The sequence below is a fragment of the Hylobates moloch genome, unplaced genomic scaffold (genome assembly GCF_009828535.3).
Source record: "Hylobates moloch isolate HMO894 unplaced genomic scaffold, HMol_V3 SCAFFOLD_8, whole genome shotgun sequence".
Classification (NCBI taxonomy): domain Eukaryota; kingdom Metazoa; phylum Chordata; class Mammalia; order Primates; family Hylobatidae; genus Hylobates; species Hylobates moloch.
This window is the reverse complement of record NW_026652283.1, coordinates 33,246,733-33,270,229: the sequence shown is the minus strand read 5'-3', so window position 1 is coordinate 33,270,229 and position 23,497 is coordinate 33,246,733. Positions and strand designations below refer to the sequence as shown.

Below are 23,497 nucleotides of genomic sequence, written 5' to 3'. Positions count from 1 at the left end.
GGCATTAAATTTGTGGGTAGAAAATACAAACAGAAACGTCTTCCAATTGATGGCAACTGGGTTCAGCAGTGCCCACAATTTTAGGGATCCAATGGGGGTCTTGGAATGTATCCCCCATGAACAAGGGGGTATGACTATAACAGGTTTACAATTTCAGGAAAGTAAATGGTTGTCATTTTTTAAACATGGAATATAAAACTTTTTTTCAAATTCTGTAGAAACCGAAGGTTCTATTGCGGTTACTCAGAGCCTCCTTAGTTAATCCAAATTTATTTTTAAAAAGTCAACTACCAGGCCAGGCACAGTAGCTCACGCCTGTAATCCCAGCACTTTGGAAGGCCGAGGTGGAAGGAATGCTTGAGCCCAGAAGTTCAAGGCCAGCCTGGGCAACATAGCGACACCCCATCTCCACAAAATATTTTAAAAAAAAGAAAAGAAAACTATGGTCTGGCATGGTGGCTCACGCCTGTATGCCAGCACTTTGGAAGGCCAAGGTGGGTGGATCGCTTGAGGTCAGGAGTTCAAGACCAGCCTGGGCAACACGGTAAAACCCTATCTCTACTAAAAATACAAAAAATAAAATAAATTAGCTCAGCATAGTGGCACGTGCCTATTGTCCCAGCTACTCAGGAGGCTGAGGCAGGAGGATCACTTGAGCCCAAGAGATGGAGAGTGCACTGAGCCGTGATCATACCACTGCACTCCAGCCTAGAAGACAAAATGAAACTCTGTCTCAAAAAAAAAGACATTAAAAAAAAAAAAGTCAACTCTGAAATATCTAGGTCACCACAAGGTCCCAGACCAATGAGGCTGCCTCTAAGTCAATCAACCAGAGGTGAGCCTCCATACCAAAGGCTGAGGGAGTAGAACCCCCAAAGAAACTAGAGCTGGGAGAAGTCCCACTCAAAGCAGTTGGGTAGAAGCCTCTCCTCAGTAATTAGGCAAAGGTCAATTATTACTGATTCACAGTTAATCTCCCAACCTTATGGTGGGCCACAGTGAAAGGGGGAGTGAGTGAGAATTACTGCAAGGGTGCCTACTGTAACAATGTATTCTGCTTTGATCCAGTTTACATATTAAAATTCTGTGTAAGATTTCACTTGGAAAAAAAAGAGTTCTGCTACTTTTAAAGAGTATACAGCGGGGCGCAGTGGCTCATGCCCGCAATCCCAGCACTTTGGGAGGCCGAGGCGGGTGGATCACGAGGTCAGGAGATCAAGACCATCCTGGCTAACATGGTGAAACCCCGTCTCTACTAAAAATACAAATAATTAGCTGGGTGTGGGAGTGGGCACCTGTAATCCCAGCTACTCGAGAGGCTGAGGCAGGAGAATGGCGTGAACCTGGGAGGTGGAGCTTGCACTGAACTGAGATCGTACCATTGTACTCCAGCCTGGGCGACAGAGCAAGACTCCATCTCAAAAAAAAAAGAGTATATAACATTGATCCAGGCACGGTGGCTCACACCTGTTAATACCAGCACTTTGGGAGGCCAAGGCGGGTGCATCACTAGAGCCCAGGAGTTCGAGAACAGCCTGAGCAACACGATGAAACCCCATCTCTACTAAAAATACAAAAATTAGCTGGGCGTTGTGGTGGGCACCTGTAATCCCAGCTACTCGGGAGACTGAAACAGGAGAACCACTTGAACATGGGAGGTGGAGGTTGCAGCAAGCCAAGATCATGCCACTGCACTCCACCCTGGGCAACTCCACCCTGGGCAACAGAGACTCTGTCTAAGAAAAAAAAAAAGAGTATATAACATTAAGATGGATATAGTCAGTCAGACAGGACATTCATACACTTAAAAGAGCCAGTAAGTTGACAAGGATTGAGGTACACCATTTGGAGTTGCCTTGCAATAGTTCTGAACGCAGAACAAAGCATTCTGCTTGAATGTTTTAAACAACTGTGTTATATAGAGAAGCAACAGGGGACCAATTACTAGCCACTCTTCTTTCCAAAACAAGGGACAGAGCAAGGAAAGTATGGGATGGAAGTAAAGGATACAGGAGAAGAAATGGTGGCCCAGAGTGAGGTCAGTCTACGTTGGGTGAGGAGGAAATCCACAAAGAGAACTGCAATATAGGGAAGAGTAGAGTGATGAAGGCACACATTGGAGCAGCCCAGAATGGGTAGTCAGAGCTCGAACATCAAGAGGTGGGGCCTGAGGATCAAAGAAGTAATGCAATGTTAATTTCATAATGTTGGTAATTACACTGTGGCTATAGAGGAGAATGTCCTTGTTTGTAGGAAAAAAAGTTTTCAGGGCTGTTGGGGTACCGGGTCAGCAATTTAACTCAAATAATTCAGAAAAATGTTATCTGTACATGCTTCCATAATTTTGTGATAGTTTCAAAAAAAATTTTTAAAGTACACATGCAACTGGGGAAAAAACCCTACACATCCTGTCCTCCTATCCCCCAAGCAATGAAAAGTTTAAAGAAAAATATTAAATTGGCCAGACATTTCATAGCCTTTTTGGAACTTCATTTAATGTGTCACCTTACAGACCTGGTCAAGATTTTTGTTGTTATCATTTTCCGGCTTGTTTGGATTTAGATTTTTATGTTACTTAAGAGTACTAATTGACTAGAACCCTAAAGAATTTAAAGGAATTTTAGTTTATTTTTAAGCTGTGCTGGAATTGTGAGCAAAGTAAGCTAACTAAAAATACTAGGATATGAACAGAGACAGAATAATGACTCCAGAGCCTGCACTGTTTGTTTTGTTTTTTGTTTTGAGGCAGGGTCTCACTCTGTTGTCCAGGCTGGAGTGCAATGATCCAAACATGGCTCCCTGCAGCCTTGACCTCCTGGGCTCAAGCTATCCTCCCGCCTCAGCCTCCCAAGTAGATGGGACAGAAACACACCAACGAGCTTGGCTAAATTTTTTTTTTTTGGGGGGGATAGAGACTGGATCTCATTATGCTGCCCAGTACGGTCTTGAACTCTTGGCTCAAGCAATCCTCCTACCTCAGCCTCCCAAAGTGCTGAGAATTATAGGCATGAGCCATAGCACCCAGCCAAGAGCCTGCATTCTTAAGCACTATACCTCAAAAAGAATTTACAATCTAATATGGTTTGGCTTTGTGTCCTCACCCAAATTTCATCTTGAATTGTAATCCCCACATGTTGGGGAAGGGACCTAGTGGGAGGTGACTAGATTATGGCGGTTTCCTGCAGGCTGTTCTCATGATAGTGAGAGAGTTTTCACGACATCTGATGGTTTAAATGTGGCAATTTCTCTTGCTCTCTCTCTCTCTCTCTCTCCTCTGACACCACATAAGACGTGCCTTGCTTCCCCTTCACCTTCCGCCATGAGCTTTAAGTTTCCTGAGGACTCCCCAGCGATTCAGAACTGTGAGTCAATTAAACCTTTCTCCTTTATAATTACCCAGTCTCAGGGAGTTCTTTAGAGCAGTGTGAAAATGAGTTAATACACGGTCTAAATCTAAATTTTATAGAGTATAGCTCTAACACTAACTAGGTCCCAACATTAAAGGAATCAATGTGGATATCATTCATGGAAGAGCTAGAATGAGCAAGGTCTGGATCCATTTATTCAAACATGAAACCAAGGACCATTTCTTATTTGATTTTGTGTTCCTGGGGCCTGGTATACTACAAGTGCTCAGTTTTTTTAAATGAGTGAACTGAGCCTTACTATATGCCAAGCACAGGTAGAGAAAGAGGGGGGAACACATTCTGGTCTAAAGGACATAGAAGGAGAAGGAGCTAGGTCCCATTTAATATGTTGGACAGATCAACAGATGGAACACTTTCTTTATTATTATTATTTTTTTTTAAGACAGAGTCTCGCTCTGTCGCCCAGGCTGGAGTGCAGTGGTGCGATCTCGACTCACTGCAACCTCCACCGCCCGGGTTCAAGCGATTCTCTCACCTCTGCCTCCCAAGTAGCTGGGGCTACAGGCATGCAACACCATGCCTGGCTAATTTGTGTACTTTTAGTAGAGACAGGGTTTCACCATGTTGGTCAGGCTGGTCTCAAACTCCTGACCTCAAGTGATCCGCTCGCCTCGGCCTCCCAAAGTGTTAGGATTACAGGTGTGAGCCACCGCACCCGGCCAGGACACTTTCAAATGTCAAACTGGTGGTCCAACTTTTCTCCCTCCCACCAAATTCTAGAGTGACCATGTAAGATAGATGCTTCTTGTTTTCAAATTCCAATCGTGACCTGTTGAGAAAATAGCCAAAAGCAGGAAAGAGGAATAGTAAAATGCCAGGAAAAACACAAAAGGTGAACTCAGAAAATGTAAAAGCTTAAAGGAATTACGGAAATAATTAAACCTATTACTCTTATGCAACTGAAAATGAAGCCAAGTGATTTGACAAAGGCTGCTCACAGTTAGCAACACTGGTACAAGACCCCAGGATCAGCATTTATTCTACCACCCGACACTACTCTTTCAGTCAATTATTCCTAAGATCCCTTCAAAGTCTTATAATAGCTAATATTTGAGTGCTTCATATCTGCCATGTATTAATCTAAGAGCTTTACTTCTCTTAACTAATTTAATTTTCTTTTTAAAATTTTATCTTCACGACATTCAATAATTCTCTTCTTGACTATCCCATAAAACAGGCAATTATCATTGCCATTTTAAAAATGAGGACACAAGAGAAGCCAAGTAAACTTGCTCAAGATTGCAAAATATGAATGATGGAGATGGGATCCAAATCATTTTTAGGGACATTTTTTTCCTCCCTCTGTAGAATGTGGAATTCTTGTAAGCATGCCTTTGTCTTGCACATCATCATATCCTTCCTCCCCAAATCTCCAGTGCCTAGCACAGTGTAACACACATGGAAATTGTCTACTAAAATAGTGAAGTATTTAATTTTACCCCATTTAAATTGTTAATTCATCAATTCAGTATGCTATTGATTGATGTTTATACATAAGGTACTTTATAAACCTGCTTTCAATCCTTAAAACTCCTCTACAAAGCAAGTAATCCTATTTTACAGGAATGAAATAACTTGTCCAAAACCACATAGTAAGAAAGAGACAAATCTTACGCCATTCCAAGGGCCACACACACTTGCCACTAAACCACCCCTGGAGTGCAATGGCGCGATCTTAGCTCACTGCAACCTCCTCCCAGGTTCAAGCGATTCTCCTGCCTCAGCCTCCCGAGTAGCTGGGATTACAGGCACGCACCACCATGCCCATAATTTTTGTATTTTTAGTAGAGACAGGGTTTCACCATGTTGGTCAGGATGGTCTCGAACTCCTGACCTCAGGTGATCCACCTGCCTCGGCCTCCCAAAGTGCTGGCATTACAGGAGTAAGCCATGGCACCCGGCCTAAACCACCCTTTTCAACACAGTCCCTGTTCTCAAAGACCTCCTAATCTGATAGGGATATCAGATATCATCGTTCCAAAAACACTCTAAACTCCCTTTAACTCTGTCTTTATATTTAACTATCTGGCAGTACCTCTAACCTGGTCAGGGACAGCTGCAGATAACAGAACCCACTTAAGCAGAAAGGGATGTATTGCAATAACAGGCTTTGGTGGAACTTCCAGGAACAACACCTAACTCACAAAATAACACCAATTACAGTGCAATGTGATAAGTGCTAAAGCAGAAGCTTGGGGGCCAGGCATGGTGGCTTATGCCTACAATCGTAGCACTTCGGGAGACCAAGGCAGCAAGATCACTTGAGGCCAGGAGTTTGAGACCAGCCTGGACAACATGGCAAGACCTTATCTCTACAAAAAATACAACAATTAGCCTGGCATGGTGGCACATATCTGTAGTCCCACCTACTGGAGAGGCTGAGGTGGGAGGATCACTGGAGCCTGGGAGGTCGAGGCTACAGTGAGCCATAATCATGCCACTGCAATCAGCCTGGGCAACAGAGTGAGACTCTGTCTCAAAACAAACAAACAAAAGTAGCAGCTAGGAAGAGAAAGAGGGTCTGGGGAAAGTAGGGAAGTTAAACACATAACTGAGTAAGCCTTTTAGATAAACAGAAATCCTCTAGCAGAGAATACTTTCTTTGACCTCATTAGATTTACTGGCCTCTATTTTCTTCCAATCTATCAGCCCTCCCCTTTTTCTTCAGTTTTCTTCCAATCCAGCTTAGATTCCATAGCCCATCATTCCAACAACACTCTAAACTCCCTTTAGCTCTGTCTTTATATTTAACTCTCTGGCAGTACCTCTAACCTGGTCAGGGACAGTTGCAGGCAACAGAGCCCACTTAAGCAGAAAGGGATGTATTGCAATAAAAGTCTTTGGCAGAACTTCCAGGAACAACACCTAACCCACAAAAATAACACCACCTTTGCCACAATCCAATAAAGTTATGGCTATCACTGCAGCAAGCCACCAAACCAGGGAGCTTTTGACTGGAGAAATTTACTGCCATGACTGGCAGCAAAACTGGATGACTCACACCCTCCTTCTCTCCATATTTAACTCAGTTCCAAATTCAATCTTCACCTTAGGTGCAAGGGAGTCTAGAAAATGGTTTTCAGTTTTCCGGATTTTTCAGTAAGAGAAGACATATTAGAAGTTAGAATGTGTCTTGAGCAAGCGATGTCCTTGCCATACCGAGACAGGTTTTCTCCATGCATGCACTAAACCGCTGGATATGCTGGAAAAAAATTTTAATTTTTTTTTTCCTTGCATCCTACATTTCTCTAGTAACCTCATTCTCCCACACTCCACAATGACTTTCAAATCTTCTACAATATTGTCAAATTTCTCACAATTGTATCCTCAATTGGATCCTGGATAATCCCTTAACCCCATCGGTTAGCACATCCTCTCCTCCTCTTTACAATCATATCTATGAAAAATACTGTGTAGGTTCACTACCTACATTTTCTTGTCCAAATCCTTGCCTCATATCTGGCTTTTGGCCCAATTACACCAACAAAATAACTCTTGCTAAGGTTACTGTGACCTCCATGACAAAAGCCAAAATATGTTTTTCAATATTCATGTTATTTAAATTCTAGAAGTTTCTATCACAAATCATTCTTTTGCTTCTGAGACATTCCTCCAGTCCTCTTTCCTTCCTTCTGTATCTCCTGTAGGTTCATTCACCTGTTCTTCACCATTAAATGTTGGAACTAGTCAAGGTTCTGACTTAGCTGACCTTACCCACACCTATGGCTCAATTCATGTATATACAAATTATCCCCAATTTTATATTCCCAACACAAATCTCTTCTCTGCACAAAGCTATATTTCAAACTGCCTCTTGGATGTCATGAATGACCCCACACAATCAATCAATCGATCGATCAATCAAAACTGGTCTCAGCTGGGAGCAGTGGCTCAGGCCTGTAATCCCAGAATTTTGGGAGGCCGAGGCAGGTAGATCACTTGAGGCCAGGAGTTGGAGACCAGCCTGGCCAATATGGTGGAACCCCATCTCCATCAGAAATACAAAAATTGGCCCGGCACAGTGGTGGCGCCTGTAATCCCAGCTACTGGGGAGCCTAAGGCAGGAGAATTGCTTGAACCTAGGAGGTGGAGGTTGCAGTGAGCCAAGATTGCGGCACCACACTCCAGCCTGGGTGACAGAGCAAGAACCTGTCTTTAAAAAAAAAAAAAAAAGAAAAAAAAATGGTCTCTAGTCATCTTCTAGTGTTCCCTATCCAGCTTGGGGGATTCCGTGATAGTGAGTGAATGGTACCACCATCTATTCAACTACATAAGCCAGAAACCTAGGAGTTACCTTTGATTCCTCTCTTCACTCCCTAAAATCAACCCATCACCAAGTCCCGCCCATTTTACCTCCTATATACCTCTAGAATCTGTCCAGTTCTCTGCAGTTCCACCCATATCTCAGTCCTCACTGACATCTCTGACCAGGGTTACTGCATATCCTAAGTGGTCCACACACATCGACTAGGGCTTCCCCAACCCCAGTTGTTCACACCACTGAGCCTGAGGGATGAAGACCCCTCTTCCACCACACCCCACTGGGGGAAGACGGCTCAGTGGTATCTCATCCGTTTTAAAATAAAAGCTACAAATTCCTGCAAGGTCTGACCGCTATCACGCACAGCTCCATCTTGTACCATACTCCCCTTCATTCTCTTTGTACCAGCCCCATTGGCTCTTTGTGCTTTTAGTCATTTTCCTCCCAAGTGCCTCAGGGCTCTGAACAAGTAGTTCTCTATGGAAGGTTCTGCCTTCACCTCTTCACCTAATTAATTACAATTCTTCCTGCAGCTACCAGCGCAGGCATCTTTTCCTCTGAAAAACCTTCCTGCTTATTTCAGGCACTCACAGCATCGGGCAGCACTAGGAGGCATTTCCGTGTATTAGTGAGGTCATTGTTTAACGTTTTCCCCACCAGACTTAAACGCCCTGAGACTAGGGACCGTGTCTGGTTCACAACGTACCCTCAAAGCGCTGCTAAATAAATACCAGCAGGACGACTAAGGCAATGACCACGCTCATGGGCATGAGTCTCAAATTTCTCAGCAACACTGTGCTCTGGAGGAGTCGGACATTTCCCTCATCACTGTCTCTCTCAGGGGGGCATAGAGTAGGCCCTAATCAAAAACTGCAAAATCAGTGGCAGAAACAAGTCAGCCTCCTCGGCCAGATGGGGCACCGGAGGAGGCTGGGACGCAGGCCTTTCTCCCTGGGAACGCCCGGCACGGGACTGGCCACGATGGGCGCTGTTGAAGAGGGGGGCCGCAGGGGCTGGGTCTTGCCGCCAGAGACCCCGAGGCTCCGCTCCTGCCCCGAAAGGGAGCCCAGGCTACTACTTACCACAGCTGGGGATTCGGGGCCCGCCTCCCACCCCTTGCTATCAGCACCCTCAGCTGAGAAGGGCAGGTTCAGACTGCACAACCGAGGCGTCGCCTCCAGATTCAGGCAGCCACCCACCCCGCTCTTCCTCATACGTACCAGGCGTCAGCTCCAGGTCCCCGAGTCGCGGCGCTGAACTAAACGCCGACCCCCAGTCAGCCAGCGCGTTTCCACCCACAAGACCCAGCGCGCCTAGGGAGGGCGCCAGCTCCGTCCACCAATCCTGGAATCGCACTCTCATGACGTCGGAAAGATATGCCCAATAACAAGAGACTATCCGAGGGCGGTGCAAATGGGAATATTGAAAGCCGATTGGTTCTTCCAAGCGGAAGTTGTGGAGGAAGGACTAAGTTGGAACCAATTGCGTGGCGCCTGAGGGCGGCAGCGCGGTCAGCGGCGGCGCTGAAGAGACCGGTTGCCGCCATGATAGAACAGCAGAAGCGTAAGGGCCCAGAGTTGCCGCTGGTTCCAGTCAAGCGGCAGCGGCATGAGTTGCTGTTGGGAGCGGGGTCGGGCCCCGGAGCCGGGCAGCAGCAGGCGACGCCGGGAGCTTTGCTGCAAGCGGTAAGTGAAGAAGCGGGCGGCCTTTGGCCCTCAGCTCATCTTCCTCCCCTCAGAGCTCTGTATCTGGTGATCCCCGACCCTTTCCCGCATTGCGGGGGCAGAACGAGAGTTTCTACGTAGAGTTAAAGCACATAAACACTGTAAAAGCTCCCCATAGCCTGCGGATGCTCCGTACGTGTTGCCCCGTTTGGCGCTCGTTTTCAGCCTCTCGACTGCCCTGAGATAGCATTAGAATTAGAGTTGAGGACCTTGGGCTCAAAACCCTGACCCGGGCTTAAGCATCCTGACTCTAACATGGATCTGGTATAGAAAAAAAATTCCGAAGAGTTTGTAGAATGAATGAATGAGGGAGAGAGGAAAAAAGGGAAATGATTGGTGTTGGCTGGTTTTGGGACGTTGGGTAAGTTGCTTTTCCCTTTATTTCTCTGCACTAGTATTATTAACAACTAAATAGCAGCTAACATTCATTGACTCTTGTACTAAAGTGTTTCATATATGAAATTTCCATTGATCTTGGTAGCAGCCTGTTAGGAACGTTATTAACCCATTTTGCAGATGGAAAAACAAACTTACCAAGTACGTGATAGAAACAGATTTTGAACTGAGAAACCATGTTCCTAACTACATTTTTTGTAAGACAGAAATAGTGATCACACTTCTAATGTCCTGTTTAGGCTCAGACGAGGAAATACGAGTGTCCTCTCATCTCAATAAATCCTGCTGGCACCGTCCTCAAAATAGGTCTAGAATTGCTACTTCTACCATCTCCATCATTGCCTCATGGCCTAAGCCATTATTATCTCATCTGGCATTTTTGTAGTGGGACCCTAACTGGTCTTCCACTTTCTGCCTTTGTGGAAGCCAATAACCAGAGGAATCCTTCTAAACATCAGATCACATTACACTCCGCAGAAAGCTTTCTGGTGGCTTTGTACTTCATCCAGAGTAAAACCAAAATTCTTATAATTATTTGCCCTCTTTCCCTTTACCTCTCTGACCAATTTCTTATTGCTCACCTGGCTTCAGTTACACTCTCTTCCAAGCCTCTGCCTCAGGACCTTTGCATTTGCTGCCCTCTCTGTGGGATTGCTCTTCCCAAATGTTTACATGGTTTGCTATTCAGCTCCTGCAAATATTTACCCAAATGTAATTTTTTCGGTGAGAATTTTCCTGACCACCCTATTTTAAATTGCAGTACCACATACTGTGGAACCCACATTGCTTCTCTTTTTGTTTTTTGTTTTTAGACAGAATCTCTCTGTGTTGACCACTGGCTCACTGCAGCCTCCACCACCCGGGCTCAAGTGATCCTCCTGCCTCAGCCTCCTGAGTAGCTGGGACCACAGACACACACCACCACACCTAACTAATTGTATTTTTTTGTAGGGACAGGATTTCACTCCTGAGCTCAAGCAATCTGCACACCTTGGCCTCCCAAAATGCTGAGATTACAGGCATGAGCCACCGTGCCCATCCCTTCTTTTGCTCTATAGCACATAACACCACATATATATTTTGCTTGTTTTCTCTCACCTTCCCTTCTCCCTACCCCCTTTCCCACTGGAACAGCAAGCTCCATTGTTTATTTTGTTCATTGCTGTTTGCCCAGTGCCTAGCACATAACTTCTTTTTTTTTTTTTTTTTTAAGATGGAATTTTGCTCTTGTCGCCCAGGCTGGAGTGGAATGGCGTGATCTCAGCACACCGCAACCTCCACCTCCCGGGTTCAAGTGATTCTCCTGCCTCAGCCTCCCGAGTGGCTGAAATTACAGGCGCCCGCCACCAGGCCTGGCTAATTTTTGTATGTTTTTAGTAGAGACGGGGTTTCACCATGTTGGTCAGGCTGGTCTCAAACTCTTGACCTCAAGTGATCCGCCCACCTCAGCCTCCCAAAGTGCTGAGATGACAGGTGTGAGCCACCGTGCCCAGCCTGCACATAACATTTTTTAAAACTAAACGAATATGGCCGGGTGTGGTGGTGGGCACCTGTAATCCCAGCCACTCGGGAGGCTGATGCAAGAGAATCACTTGAACCCAGGAGGCAGAGTTTGCAATGAGACAAGATCACGCCATTGTACTCCAGCCTGGGCAACAGAGCAAGACTCCTTCCCAGAAAATAAATAAATAAATAAATAAATATGAAAATGCTGGAAAGTACTGAAGAGATTTGGGGATTATGGGTAGTATACTTCTCCCATTTGACAAGTGAGCATATCAGCCCATGTTTAGATGAATTGCCCAAGTGTCGTCTTGGTGTCCAAGACCATAATCAAAACTACTTTACCCATGCTGAGGATCCCTTTGCTATGAAAAAATAAGAAATAAAAATAGGCCAGGTGCAGTGGCTCATGCCTATAATCCCAGCACTCTGGGAGGCCAAGGTGGGCAGATCACTTGAGGCTGGGAGTTTGAGACCAGCCTGGCCAACATGGTGAAACCCCGTCTCTACTAAAAATACAAAAATTAGCCAGGCATGGTTGTGCATGCCTGTAATCTTGGCTGCTCAGGAGGCTGAAGCACCAGATCCCTTGAACCCAGAAAGCAGAGGTTGCAGTGAGCCGAGATCACACCACTGCACTCCAGCCTGGGTGACAGAGCAAAACTCTGTCTCAAAACACACAAAAAAAATTAAAAATAAAACAAAACTATTTCACCCAGTACTCCGTACCATGCAGGGTTGTTGGGAAAGTCAGTTCCATCATTTGTTAAATGAGCCAGGCCAAATGTGGTGGCTCATTCCTATAATCTTAGTGCTTTGGGAGGCCAAGGAGGGAGGCCAGGAGTTTGAGACCAGCCTGGGCAACGTAGCAAGACCTCATCTCCACAAAAACTAAAAAAATTAGCACGGCATGCTAGTTCATACCTGTAGTCCTGGCTACTCAGGAGGCTGAGGCAGGAGGATCACTTGAGCCAAGGAGTTTGAAGCTGCAGTGAACCATGGTCACACTACTGCAGTCCAGCCTAGGTGACAGAGTGAGACCCTATCTCCAAAAAAAAGTTGGTCGTACAACAAGAGCTCAGAGAGTGAACGAGAGAGTGAACAAGAGAATCATTATAACAGGTAGATAATGGAAAGTTTCAGAGAATATCAAGTTGGAGGCATTCATGTGAGAAGAGCTGCCATTCTGTAAGTCAGATGAAACCCACTTAATCATTGTTTTCCTGGTCTTTTCTCTCCACTCCCCACCCCCTCATTTTGTAGCCTCCTTTGCCTGTATGCAGTAGTTACCTTGTGCTTCTCTTTTGTTTAGGGACCTCCAAGGTGTTCCTCCCTTCAAGCCCCAATCATGCTGCTCTCTGGACATGAAGGGGAAGTATACTGCTGCAAGTTCCACCCCAACGGATCCACCTTAGCATCTGCAGGATTTGACCGACTGATATGTGAGGCATAGTTTTTGAATCTGGAATAATTTTTTCCTGCCAGATAGTGATTATTTTTAAAATCTTGGGTGCCACAGAAGGTATCACTCTATGTTGGCAACATAACAGGCCACATGGCTAATATGCTAAAATTGGGGCATGAACATGCTGAATGATCTTGGGTGTAGAACTTGGAGTCCGTGCAGTAAATACAGAAGCCATTATTTTACTAGTTGGAAAGTGAGTTGTTCTGGTTTGAGAATATCTTCCTCATAGAGGCAAATCTCCAGCTAATTTACCAAGGCACTTAGCAATCTAGATGTAACAGGTTAATGGCAGTAATGAGGAGAGAAATAACTTTTATTTTCCCAAAGGGATAAGGTCCTCTTAATTCACACCCAGAATCCTAGCTAGCATATGGGAAGGAAGGAATCCTAAAGTGGTAACTCCCTTAAATAATCTACCTGTACATCATTAGGATCTACTACCAGATTTCCATTTTTGAGAAATAAGTAGAATTTCTCACACCCAGTTTTGAGAAGTAGGTAGAAAAAGTCATTTTATTTATACTCCACCAAATGAAGCCAGAAGGAAAAAAAGTCAGATGCTTCTGTTGCTACTCTCTTGCCAGATTATGAGATGAAATGAGTTCTTTGGCTCTTTTCTGTTGACTCTTTTCCTCGGTGCCGGGTGGATGATACCCGTCTTCACTGCCCATTTTGATTTGGATGTTCTGGGCTCTATGATCCTTAAGCTTACTAGTGGCCAAACGTCTGGATTGCTTAGGGATCTTTGCAGAACATATACGAATTATTGATAGGCTTAATTTCATCAGACAAACTACATAGTTTTTTTTTTGTTTGGTTGGTCGGTTGGTTTTATAGAGACAGAGTCTCACTCTGTCACCCAGGTTGGAGTGCAGTGGTGTGATCTCGGCTCACTGCATCCTCCGTCTCCCGGGTTCAAGTGATTCTCCTGCCTCAGTCTCCCAAGAGCTGGGATTGTAGGCGTCTGCCACTACACCCGGCTGATTTTTGTATTTTTAGTAGAGACGGGGTTTCGCCATGTCAGCCATGCGGGTCTCGAACTCCTGACCTCAAGTGATCCACCCGCCTCGGCCTCCCAGAGTGCTGGGATTACAGGTGTGAGCCACCACGCCCGGCCTGAGAACTGTTGTTTTGATAAATTTATAAGTACCCTTTGCCTAGTAATGCTCAGAGAACCCCTGTCTCCCTAACAGTACTGTGGAATGTCTATGGTGACTGCGATAACTATGCCACACTGAAGGGACACAGTGGAGCAGTGATGGAATTGCATTACAACACAGATGGCAGGTGAGTATTCTGCATAATGGAATGACAGCTTCTCCTACTAATTCTTGGCGTCCTTTCACCTTTCATCCTTTCTCAGGAGACCCTGCTATCAAAAACTACTAATTTGGGGTAGCTACTTTAGTATCCGATTTATCACGGTCACCCCAAGTGAGGAGTTCATAGTCTGTGTATGCGAATATAAAGATGTTGTATCTGTCATTTCAACAACCCAGACAAATTTTTCTTTTTTTAAGACATAAAATAAATGTGATTTTTATATGTAGGCTGGAGTGCAGTGACACAAACGTGGCTCACTGCAGCCTCAACCTCCTGCTCGAGGGATCCTCCCACTTCAGCCTCCCAAATAGCTGGGGCCACAAGCCCACGCCTCCATGCCCAGCTAATTTTTAAAACTCATTTGTGGAGACATGGTCTTGCTATATTGCTCCTGAGCTCAAGCAGTCCACCTGCCTCAGCCTCCCAAAAATGCTGTGATTATAAGCATTAACCACCATGCCTGGCCTGAAATCAGCTATTTTTATTATTATAAAAATCATTTCTTTTGAGAAACCAAAAAAAGCAGAAAGATGAAAAAATAGTCTATATTTCTACCACTCCAAAGATAATCAGTGTTAAATTTTTTTTTTTTTTTTTTTGAGGCGGAATTTCACTCTTGTTGCCCAGGCTGGAGTGCAATGGCACGATCTTGGCTCACTGCAACCTCCGCCTCCCAGGTTCATGCGATTCTCCTGCCTCAGCCTCCAGAGTAGCTGGGATTACAGGGATGCATCACCACGCCCGGCTAATTTTGTATTTTTTGTAGAGACAGGGTTTCCCCATGTTGGTCAGGCTGGTCTCGAACTCCCAACCTCAGGTGATCCGCCCACCTCAGCCTCCCAAAGTGCTGGGATTACAGGCGTGAGCCACCGCGCCTGGCCAATCACTGTTAATTTTATACATTTTTCTAATGCCTTTATTTCTACTCAGACCTGTTTAGTTTTTGCATATTTGTTAGAACTATGTGTACAATCTTTTTTATTTTTTTTTATTTTTTATTTTTTTTTGAGACGGAGTTGTGTTCTGTCGCCCAGGCTGGAGTGCAGTGGTGCGATCTCGGCTCACTGCAAGCTCCGTCTCCCGGGTTCACACCATTATCCTGCCTCAGCCTCCTGAGTAGCTGGGATTACAGGTGCCCGCCACCACGCCCAGCTAATTTTTTTGTATTTTTTTTAGAGATGGGGTTTCACTGTGTTAGCCAGGATGGTCTCGATCTCCTGACCTTGTGATCTGCCCACCTCGGCTTCCCAAAGTGCTGGGATTACAGGCATGAGCCACCACACCTGGTCAGAACTATGTGTACAATCTTATTTGCTGCTTTTTTCTCTTAACATTGCTCAGCCAACATCTGATGTCATAAACATTATTTTAATGACTATATTATTTTGGACTATATTATAGATAATATAGAGATCTGGCTATACAAAAGTAATTCCATTGTTAGGTAGTCTGGTAAACATTCATTGTTTTACATTTCTGACCTCTAAAATCTTAGGGTGCTGCATCAATTGATACATAGCATTGTATACATTTTAAATAAAGCATTAGAAAGCTGGGCCCGGTGGCATGTGCTTATAAACCCAGCTATTTGGGAGGCTGAGGCAGGAGGATTCCTGGAGCCCAAGAGTTCAAAACGAGCCCGGGCAACACAGTGAGACTCCATCTCAAAAAAATGAAAAAAGAAAGCATTACAAGATCAGTTATAACTTAGAAATCATCCTCAGAGGCTGGGCGTGGTTGCTTATGCCTGTAACCCTAGCACTGTAGGAGGCTGAGGCAGGAAGATTGCTTGAGCCCAGTTCAAGACCAGCCTGGGCAACATAGTGAGACCTTGCCTCTACAAATGATTTTTGAAAATTAACTGGGCATGGTGGCACAGACCTGTGGTCCCAGCTACTCAGGAGGCTGAGGTGGGAGGATCACTTGAGCCCAGGAGGTCGAGGCTGCAGTGAGCCATGATTCCAGCCCGGGTGACAGAGCAAGATCTCATCTCAAAGAAAAAAAAAAATGAAAGAAAGAAATTGTCCTCAGAGACAAAAGAAAAACTTTGGTAAAGAGAAAAGATTGAAGTTACTCAGCTGTCGGGTCGGTACCACAGTCTGTCTGATCTCTGCAGCACCAGGGAGTTATTAAACATTTCCAAGTGAGAGGGTGTCTTATGTTTAAAATGTTACCTATCACAAAAGAGGAAAAGATAGAGCAAACTGCTACATTAGATGTATGTCATGGGGACTCAAAGAAGGGGAATTTTTTAAACTTCACAGGGGTAGATCTTTTGTCTGGGCCATCTGGGCCTAGAGCACAAATAGGATTTTGGTAGGGTGAGGCATTCCAGCATCATGGGCAAACTGGCGTAGCACAACAGGTCAGTGATCTTGAAAGATTTGGCACCTTTTGGCAAGTAGGAAAGCTAGATGGTTACTGTTTATCTTCACATTTCTTTTTTATTCTTTCTCTTACTTTCTAGTATGCTCTTCTCGGCATCCACAGATAAAACTGTGGCTGTGTGGGATAGCGAAACAGGTGAGAGGGTTAAAAGGCTAAAGGGACATACTTCCTTTGTGAATTCCTGTTATCCAGCCAGGAGAGGCCCTCAGCTTGTCTGCACTGGCAGTGACGATGGCACAGTTAAGGTGGGTATTGTCTCTCCGTGTTCCAGTTTCTGAGGTGAGGTGATGTGATGTGAACCTTATCTTGCCTTGCCACTTGTACTCTACCTTCCTCTGCAAAACTTAATTTTAGCAGTCATTTCCCATAACACACTTGAAATTTTTCCTTATTTAAAATAAAACATTTAATACATGTTTTAATTACCCTACAGAATAATAATAGAACCATAGAATAAATTGTTACTTGAAATAGGCCAGGCGCTCTGGTTCACGCCTGTAATCCTAGCACTTTGGGAGGCCGAGGCGGGTGGATCATGAGGTCAGGAGATCAAGACCATCCTGGCTAACACTGGGAAACCCCGTCTCTACTAAAAATACAAAAAATAAGCCGGGCGTGATGGCAGGCACCTGTAGTTCCAGCTACTCGGGAGGCTGAGGCAGGAGAATGGTGTGAACCCGGGAGGCGGAGCTTGCAGTGAGCTGAGGTCGCGCCACTGCACTCCAGCTTGGGCGACAGAGCGAGACTCCGTCTCAAAAAAAAAAAAAAAAAAAAAGAACAGTGATAGTAATATGCATGTCTTTCAAGGCTGATATGAGTATCCCCACCAACAGGGAGGCAGCAAAAAAAAAGCTGTTGTGAGATTATAGACAATATATAAAAAGTTCAGTGAATGGTTTTAGTATGGCACAAGATGGGAACTTAAACATCGTTTAGTCAGATGGTTGCCAGCCTATCTTTATATCATCATCACCTGAAGAACCTGTTAAAAATACCCAAAGAATCTGGTTCAGTGGATCTGCAATGGGAATCAGATATTTTAATGTGTCCTTCAAGGGATTCAGTGTAGCCAGTCTCACATTTTGGGAGCCACTGATCTCGTTGAGCATCCTCATTTTATAAATAAGGAAACTGAGGCCTAGAAATAATAACTTATCTCAGAGGCACACAAGGACACAGTACATCATAGTACCAACCATTTGATTCTTTCTTTGACACAAATTTTGGACTCTGGTTTATATTTTAATTATTAAACAGTGAGGGACTTCAAAAGAGTACATCTGGGAAACTACACCCCCATACTTCTTATTGCTTTTTAAATGAATTAATGAATTTGCTTTTTTTTTTTTTCTTTGAGACAGGGTCTTGCTCTATCGCCCAGGCTGGAGTGCAGTGGTACAATCTTGGCTCACTGTAGCCTCCACCTCCCAAGTTCAAGTGATTCCCCAGCCTCAGCCTCTTGAGTAGCTGGGATTACAGGTGCGCACCACCATACCTGCCTAATTTTTGTATTTTTAGTAGAGATAGGGTTTCACCATGTTGCCCAGGCTGATCTCGAACTCCTGAGTTCAGAGCAATCACCTGCCTCTGTCGCCCAGGCTGGAGTGCAGTGGCGCGATCTTGGCTCACTGCAACCTCCACCTCCTGGGTTCAAGCAGTTCCCCTGCCTCAGCCTCCCTAGTAGCTGGGACTACAGGCACCCATACCACGCCCAGCTAGTTTTTGTATTTTTAGTAGAGACGGGTTCATCGTATTGGGCAGGCTGGTCTCAAACTCCTGACCTTGTTATTCGCCCCCCTTGGCCTCCCAAAATGCTGGGATTATAGGCGTGAGCCACCACACTTGGCTGAGATGTTTTTCTACTGAGTGGTTTTCTTATACCTAATCACTTGGGGCCCCTTGATGGTTGGATGGGAGGAGAGTCTGTGGTTTAAGATTGGTTTCTAAACCAGAGCTCTGACCTAGGTGTCACTGTAGTTGGAGAGTCTTAACAGTAGCTGATTTACTAATTGTCATTTCAGAAGATAATAAGCGGTGGAAATGCCCCAGTGAATTTTGTTAACAATATTATTGAGTGCCTGCTATAATAAATATCTAGGAACTATTTAGGTAGTAGGAAAAGAGTATATGTCCTTTCTGTCTTCCTTCTTTTGGTTTTTTGCTTCTCTTCTGCCTTAATTAAACATGATTTGGAATAGTTATTTTTTCCTTATTACTCTAGTTAATACTTTTTTTAATGAGCAGTATGTCACATCACCTAAAGATGACTGCTTTTTAATCAGCTCCTATTTTTAATGTCAGTATATTTATATTTAAGGCATCATTAAAGAGCTTTTTGCAATGTACTCTTCAGTTACTTGTGAAGTTGGAATGCTTTGTGTTATTGTTTTTTTGTTACTAGGTTGCAAGTATAGGAATTGAATAACTTCAGTTTAAGAGGAAAAAAAGTCATGTTGCTTTTTACATGTCAGAGTTCTTAACAGAAAGCAAAGGTTTCCAACAGCACTTGCATTTTTAGTCTAAAAGTAGCATTCTGGGCATTATTCCTACAGATCGTTTTCAAACTTTTTATCAAGTGCATTCTTCTAATAAAATTAAGTGAAATACTGCGTGTATGTGTGTATGTACTCATATATATATATAAATTTCGCTTTCATGAGCAGTTCAGTCCTAAAGCCAGTTATATAGGCCAAAGCAGGGAAGGTGCTCTAGTTAGAGATGGGCCAAGGTGGCCCAGAGTAGGGTGTCAGAGCACAAGTGTGGTAAGGAGAGCCTCCACACTGGGCAGGGCAGTACATTGTAGGGAGTAGTCAGAGAGTGAGGAAGGCATCCATACAACACAGGGTAGGTAACCAGTGTGGGGAATTTGAGGGTGAGGGAGGGGCAGCAGCCCAACATGGAGAGTCAGCACCCTAATGGGGTGAAAGGGTCGCCTGTACATGAAGCAGTATGGGGAGAGTGTGGATGTCAAAGCCTGAACTGAGGGCATCCACACAGGGGAGAAACGATTTGGTGTAGGGAGTCTGAGACTGAGCAAGATGACGACAGCATGGTTGGAGAAGTACAGACTGGAAAAGAGCCGTAGCAGAGTGATGAGGGTGTTCACACAGAGGAATGACCCAAGTTGGGTAAGGAAGAGTCACACATGGCTTCAACCAAGAATGGGAATCACAATTCAAGTAGAGAAAGGAGGAAAATTATGCAGGGGAAGGGTGAAAGAGAATATGGGAAACTGGTTGCATGCAGGAAGCGTAATCAAATAAGTGAATCTATTGAATTTAATGGGAGGCTGATTTCTCTGTCCAAGAACAGAGTTACCAGTACAAAAGAGAAGACTAAAATGAATCTTGTGTGAGGTATAAGTGTGAACTCACAATATTCAATGTAGAAACAGATAGATATAGAAAAAAATTGACATAAATGTGTGAGTGTGTAGGTGTGTGTGTACCTAAATGTACATATATTGCCTGACTGTCCACTGAAAAGGTTTAGGAGCAACAAGACCCCAATAGCAATAGCACCCCTTACTGTGCAGGTACTGTTTTCCACTAAAAGGAACCAGGGCTCCTATTTCAGCCCGGGGGCAGTGAAAGTACAAGATTAGCCTTGTACTTGTCAAGGCTTATTTTGTCAAAAGAACATTCTAACTAAATTATCAAATCGACCTAATTAGTAATGGGACAAGACAAAATCATGAGCCATTTGCTAGGATACAACAAAGATGCAGCATCATTTCTGTGATATTCCCACCAAAGATGTATAACTTAAATCTAATCAAGAGGAAACATAAGGCAAACCTAAATTGGGGATGATGACTGTCCTGTAACTTTCAGAAGTGTTGAGTTCATAAAACTCAAGAAAAGTTTGAGAGAGTCTTGCAGGCTGGAGTCTCAATTTAACATATAATTCCAGACTGAATCCTTGTGCAATAAGACATTTGGGATAACTGGTAAAACTTGAGTGGGACTTGAGGATAAAATGGTGATACTGTATCTGTATTTCTTGATTTTGATGGTTATGTTGAGATGATGTAGGAGAACATTTTTGTTTGTAGGACAGACACTATTTAGGAGTGATAAGGGGCCAAGTACAGTGGCTCATGCCTGTAATCCTGGCACTTTGGGAGGCCTAGGCAGGTGGATCACTTGAGGTCAGGAGTTCGAAACCAGCCTGGCCAACATGATGAAACCCTGTCTCTACTAAAAATACAAAAAAGCCGGGCATGGTGGCAGATGCCTGTAATACCAGCTACTCAGGAGGCTGAGGCAGGAGAATTGCTTGAACCCGGGAGGTGGAGGTTGCAGTGAGCGGAGATGACACCACTGCACTCCAGCCTGGGCAACAGAGCGAGACTCCATCTCAAAAAAAAAAAAAAAGTGATAAGGCATTGGGTAAGCAACTTACTCTCAAATGATTTAGACCAAAAATAGTGCTCTTTTTACTTCCAAGTTTTCTATAAATTTATGATTGCTTCGAAGTAAAATAATTATTAAAAGTGGTAGTTATCTGGAACTAAAATTCTAAATTATTTTAAACAACCTTTGACCACCATGACTTTTAGGAGAAAGACAAAGATAGATTTGACCTGAGTGAAGTATCTGTTGAGACAAAGATTATAGTACAGTTTATAAAATATATAGGATCTAAATTATTAAGGCCTTGAATTCCAAGTTAAGAAGTTTGGACTTGATTCTGTAACCACAGGAGTTGGGGGAGGGGGAGATGTTGGGTTTGTAGGAGAGGAGTGAAGCATTCTTTTTGGACCATTTATCTGCGTAATGAACAAATTTTTAGTTCATATTTACATGAACAAAGAAGAAACTACTTTTCATCCTAAACCATGAGAATTGGGAGGAAGAGGCATCTTGGCACAGATCCTACTCAGACTCTCCTTGTTGACTACAGGATTGAATTTAAGCCTATGACCTTCCCTAAGGTTCCATGGCTGATTCCTTTCTTTTTGATGCCGGCCCTTTAAAACTTGGAACAGTCACCCCAAAGTCTCTTTCTTCTGAATGAAACGACCCATACTCTTAAAACATTTACTTGTGGTTCATCTTTTCAAGTGTGTCATTCATTTATTGAAACATCTCTGAGCCTTCTCTGTGTTATCCATGCTTTAAAAATGTAGAGCTATAAGGGTTTGTTTGTTTGTTTGTTTAAGAGATGGGGTCTTGGCAGGGTGCAGTGGCTCACGCCTGTAATCCCACCACTTTGGGAGGCCGAGGTGGGTAGGTCACCTGAGGTCAGGAGTTCGAGACCAGCCTGGCCAACATGGTGAAACCCCTGTCTCTACTAAAAATACAAAAATTAGCTGGGCATGGTGGCGTACGCCTGTAATCCCAGCTATCCAGGAGGCTGAAGCAGGAGAATTGCTGGAACACGGAAGCAGAGGTTGCAGTGAGCCGAGATGCCGCCACTCTCACCCAGGCTGGAGTACAGAGCTGCAATCACGGCTCCCTGCAGCCTCAACCTCTCTGGCCCAAGCGATCCTCCCATCTCAGCCTCCCAAGTAGCTGGGACTATAGGCATATACCACCACACCCAACTTTTTGTTTTTATTTTGTAGAGACGAAGAATCACCATGTTGCTCAGGCTGGTCGCTGACTCTGGGCTAAAGCCATCCTCCTGGTCTCGGCCTCCGAAAGTGCTGGGGTTACAGGCATGAGCCACTACACCTGGCCCTCTAAGAATTTTATAGTTCTAGCTCTTAAATTTAGGTCCTTGATCCATGTTGAATTAATTTCTGTGTATCATGTTAGGCAGGGGCTTACCTTCATTCTTTGGCATGTGGTTAGCCAGTTGTCTTAGCACAATTTGTTAAGAAGACTACTTTTTCCTTCAATATGGACCATAGTTACTTGCTTCTTTGCATGACTTATATTTTGTTGAAAACTAGGCATTTAAATATTATAGCATGGCGACTCGGGAAATTAGGTCCCCAGAGCTGCTTGTTGTAGTTGTTTGTTTAGTGACTTTCTGTGGGTTGGGGTAAGGTGAGGGTGGTTGGTTGGTTGGTTGGTTGGTTGGTTGGTTTTTGAGATGAAGTCTCGCTCTGTAGCCCAGGCTGGAGTGCAGTAGTGCGATCTTGGTTCACTGCAACCTCCACCCCCCGGGTTCAAGTGATTCTTGTGCCTCAGCTTCCTGAGTAGCTGGGGTTACAGGGGCACACCACCATGACCAGCTAATTTTTGTATTTTTAGTAGAAACAAGGTTTTTGTTGGCCACGCTGGTTTTGAACTCCTGACCTCAAGTGATCCATCCACCTTGGCCTCCCAAAATGCTGGGCTTAAGTCATGAGCCACCATGCCCGGCCTGTTTAGTGAATTTTTGAACTAATTTTGTAAAGTTTGTATTCTTTGTCCTTTGTGACCACTGAATTCTTTTTTTTGTTAGCTTAGTGGTCAGCTAGTGAATGACAGAAGTTTCCTAAATTACCTACAACAACAAGAACAAAAATTCTCCCAGTCTTTGCAGATTGTCTTTTTGTATGTTGGAGCCAGACTTCAACTCCTTGCCATGCAGTTTACATCTCTCCTTAGCTTTCACTTCCTGCTTGTGCAGAGCCTGAAGGTCAACCAGAGAGCTTACGGCCTTCTCAGATCTTTTCTAAGTATGTGCCCAGCCCTGGACATGCAAGTGGTCTAGATTGCCAGGGATGGGCCAGGCATGGTGGCTCATGCCTGTAGTCTTAGCACTTTGGGAGGGCGAGGCAGACAGATCACTTGAGGCCAGGAGTTTGAGAACAGCCTGGTCAACGTGGCGAAACCCTGTCTCTACTAAAAATACAAAAATTAGCTGGGCATAGTGGCATGTGCCTGTAATCCCACCTACTCGGGAGGCTGAGACATGAGAATTGCTTGAGCCCGTGAGGTGGAGGTTGCAGTGAGCCAAGGTCGCACCACCACACTCTGGCCTGGGCGACAGAGGGAGCGTCTGTCCCTAGATAGATAGATAGATAGATAGATAGATAGATAGATAGATAGATAGATAGATAGATAGATAG

General features: G+C 44.4%; 2 protein-coding genes across 4 annotated transcripts in view; one reads left to right on the top strand and one right to left on the bottom strand.

The window, feature by feature from the left end:
- The window catches only part of ZCCHC17 (zinc finger CCHC-type containing 17), a 71,778-nt gene extending 62,737 nt beyond the window's left edge, over positions 1-9,041 (bottom strand). Inside the window, exon 1 of the mRNA XM_032160022.2 lies at positions 8,910-9,041. The gene's annotated coding sequence lies outside the window, so the exon portion shown is untranslated. The remainder of the gene's footprint in view (positions 1-8,909) is intronic.
- Positions 9,042-9,159: 118 nt separating this feature from the next.
- Positions 9,160-23,497, top strand: part of SNRNP40 (small nuclear ribonucleoprotein U5 subunit 40) — a 38,246-nt gene continuing 23,908 nt past the window's right edge. The window contains exons 1-4 of one of the 3 annotated variants that reach the window (XM_058443309.1): positions 9,160-9,374; positions 12,625-12,754; positions 13,974-14,067; positions 16,571-16,736. In XM_058443309.1, the coding sequence (XP_058299292.1) occupies positions 9,234-9,374; positions 12,625-12,754; positions 13,974-14,067; positions 16,571-16,736 (531 nt within the window). In that variant the 5' untranslated portion in view covers positions 9,160-9,233. The remainder of the gene's footprint in view (positions 9,375-12,624; positions 12,755-13,973; positions 14,068-16,570; positions 16,737-23,497) is intronic. The other 2 variants (XM_058443310.1, XM_032160020.2) reach the window with 2 other exon arrangements.